The 2207-nt window shown below is 46.8% G+C and overlaps 1 protein-coding gene across 1 annotated transcript; it reads right to left on the bottom strand.

Moving 5' to 3' along the window:
- Positions 1–1804: 1804 nt before the first annotated feature.
- On the bottom strand, positions 1805–1970 carry Pmar_PMAR027503 (hypothetical protein; the record flags this gene model as incomplete). The annotated part of the gene is made up of 1 exon (XM_002769115.1): positions 1805–1970. A coding segment is annotated over one exon (166 nt), but the record flags the coding sequence as incomplete, so codon positions are not given.
- Positions 1971–2207: the final 237 nt, after the last annotated feature.

Raw genomic sequence — 2207 nt, 5'->3', positions numbered from 1 at the left:
TGATATTGAGTAATGTCAGTGAAGGATCTGCATATGTGATGACAGTGAGAAGGGAAAGGGTTGTTGTTATTACATTTTGAGCGGTCATAACAGTCGATAGGTCTATTCTTGCATCGATGTCCTCATCTACTTCACCGATGGATACTCTGGTTAACAATAATACAACAATACTCCATCCATCATTAGCACTATTGAGCATCTCAGCTCAGTTACAGGTCCAGCAGTCGAGCATTACAATACGAAGCCTCGGACATTGAAGGTATATACACTGGGCCTGTAACTCAAGAGGCCTTCCTTAAGGAAGGAGCGTAAGATCCTCAAGGAAGGAGCGCCTCCTTATAACTTAGGAGGCTAAGGAGCGTAAGGATTCCTTGAAATTAGGAGGCTAAGGATCTTACGTAAGATCCTTCAGGAACGAGGCTAAGGAGCTGCACCTTATAACACTTAGGAGCCGCTCCTTAAGGTCCTTAACGAAATAGCGTAAGGAGCGTAAGGTTGCTCCGGCTCACCAAAGCGCCGCACCAACTCACCGAACCACGCGCGTTTCGCGAACCACCCACACTAGTTTAACTCAACATTGAAGGTCTAGCTACTCGAAAACCTTTTGGAACACGATAGTGAAACATAGTTTCACAGAGCAAAAGGGTTCATAAACATAAATTAAGAACCCTCTGAAACATATTATCGTCACCAGTGTCGGCACTGCCACGACGAACACCGCGTCTTCTGACATGCCTCTTCGTCCGAGACAGCCAGAGATAGTTTGTGTTGATGATGATGCTGCAGGAGTTGATACACGAGGGTTGTACTGTACAACCCTCGTGGAAATTACCGGAAATATCTAGTTATGTACAACTTGTACATAACTAGATATTTCCAAATTTGCTGCTAAGTTGTAAATCCCATAAGTCGTCACACTATTTAAGTGACTCTAGCGCACGCCGCATCGCGTCGGTACTCAGTCTTCCCTTTACCTACCGTGGCACGGCAACCGTGCTTCTTTCGCCAAAAACTTGGAAGGTAAATCAAAATGTAGCTCACAAAACGAGTGTCGAGTTTTCCCAGTGAGACATGGACTTGAGACAGATCCGCCTGGCCCGCTGAACCCTCTTCGTTAACTTGCTTGAAGCAAGTTGCTTCCCTTCGGGTTTTTGGTTCATCTGTTTCCCTCCGGTTTTTGGTTCACTTGTTTCCCTTCGGTCTCTAACGCCGTTGAAACGAAGTCGCGCTTTATATCGACTACGAGGGCGCGCGCTGAGATTTAGTGATTTAGGACACAAAGTTTAGTGACAGTGTTTGGACACACCCGTTTACTCCCAGCACCTGAATCTCGCCGTTCTTGCTTCTTCTTGCATTTCCTCAGCGGCAAAGTATCATCAACACCACCGCACTCACGACCATCATCAGAAATGACCGTTCGTAGAGATAACGATAATGAGGAAAGTCGACTTACTGGAAGGTGAGCATTATCACACACACGTAAGTATCAATAATCGTTCACAGGCGATTGACAGAGGACGTTTTAAAAGGAATTATTAACAACGAGTAGACAAGTTTACGGTTGTGAAACTGAGATTGAGCGTATCAATGTCATTTAATATAATGGCTCAGGGAAAAAACACCATCAATTGCGGGGCACGCACGTACACAGGACTGCACGCACGAACAAAGCAAGACCGGGCTCGTCAATCCTCAATACGCCCCCTCTGCCCCGACAATTGAGGGTGATGCAGAATCGGCACAACATTATAGTGATGATGATCAACAACGCTACCGTCAGTTAAGACAATACGGATCCTTCTACCTTCATCTAGCAGATCCTTCACATGACCCAAACGGTATCCGGGGCTCAGCTTCTTTTCCGGATGGTAGATCAGCACTGGGTCACCAATCGTAGGCTTCAGGATCTTGTTCTTCAAGCTCTGGTACCCCATAGAGCGAGCGACAGCCATCCTCATGTCGCGGAACATCTCATTCAGGAAATAACACCGCACTGCTCTAACGCGGTGAGAAATAGGAAGAGTAGAAGAGCCACCAGCGAGGACGCAACCTCGCTTACGAGTAAATCCACGAGCCAATTGATCAGGCGTAACCACGACAAACTCGCCAGATGGCTCGTCAGAGTTAGCATAATCCAACGGACGAGTATTCATCAGGAACGTTACCTCCCTGCAGATACTCTCCAAATCGACATCGTCCTTGCGTCG

This window comes from Perkinsus marinus (genome assembly GCF_000006405.1).
Source record: "Perkinsus marinus ATCC 50983 genomic scaffold scf_1104296966440, whole genome shotgun sequence".
In the NCBI taxonomy this organism is placed as follows: domain Eukaryota; phylum Perkinsozoa; order Perkinsida; family Perkinsidae; genus Perkinsus; species Perkinsus marinus.
This window is presented reverse-complemented; position numbering and strand designations above follow the sequence as displayed.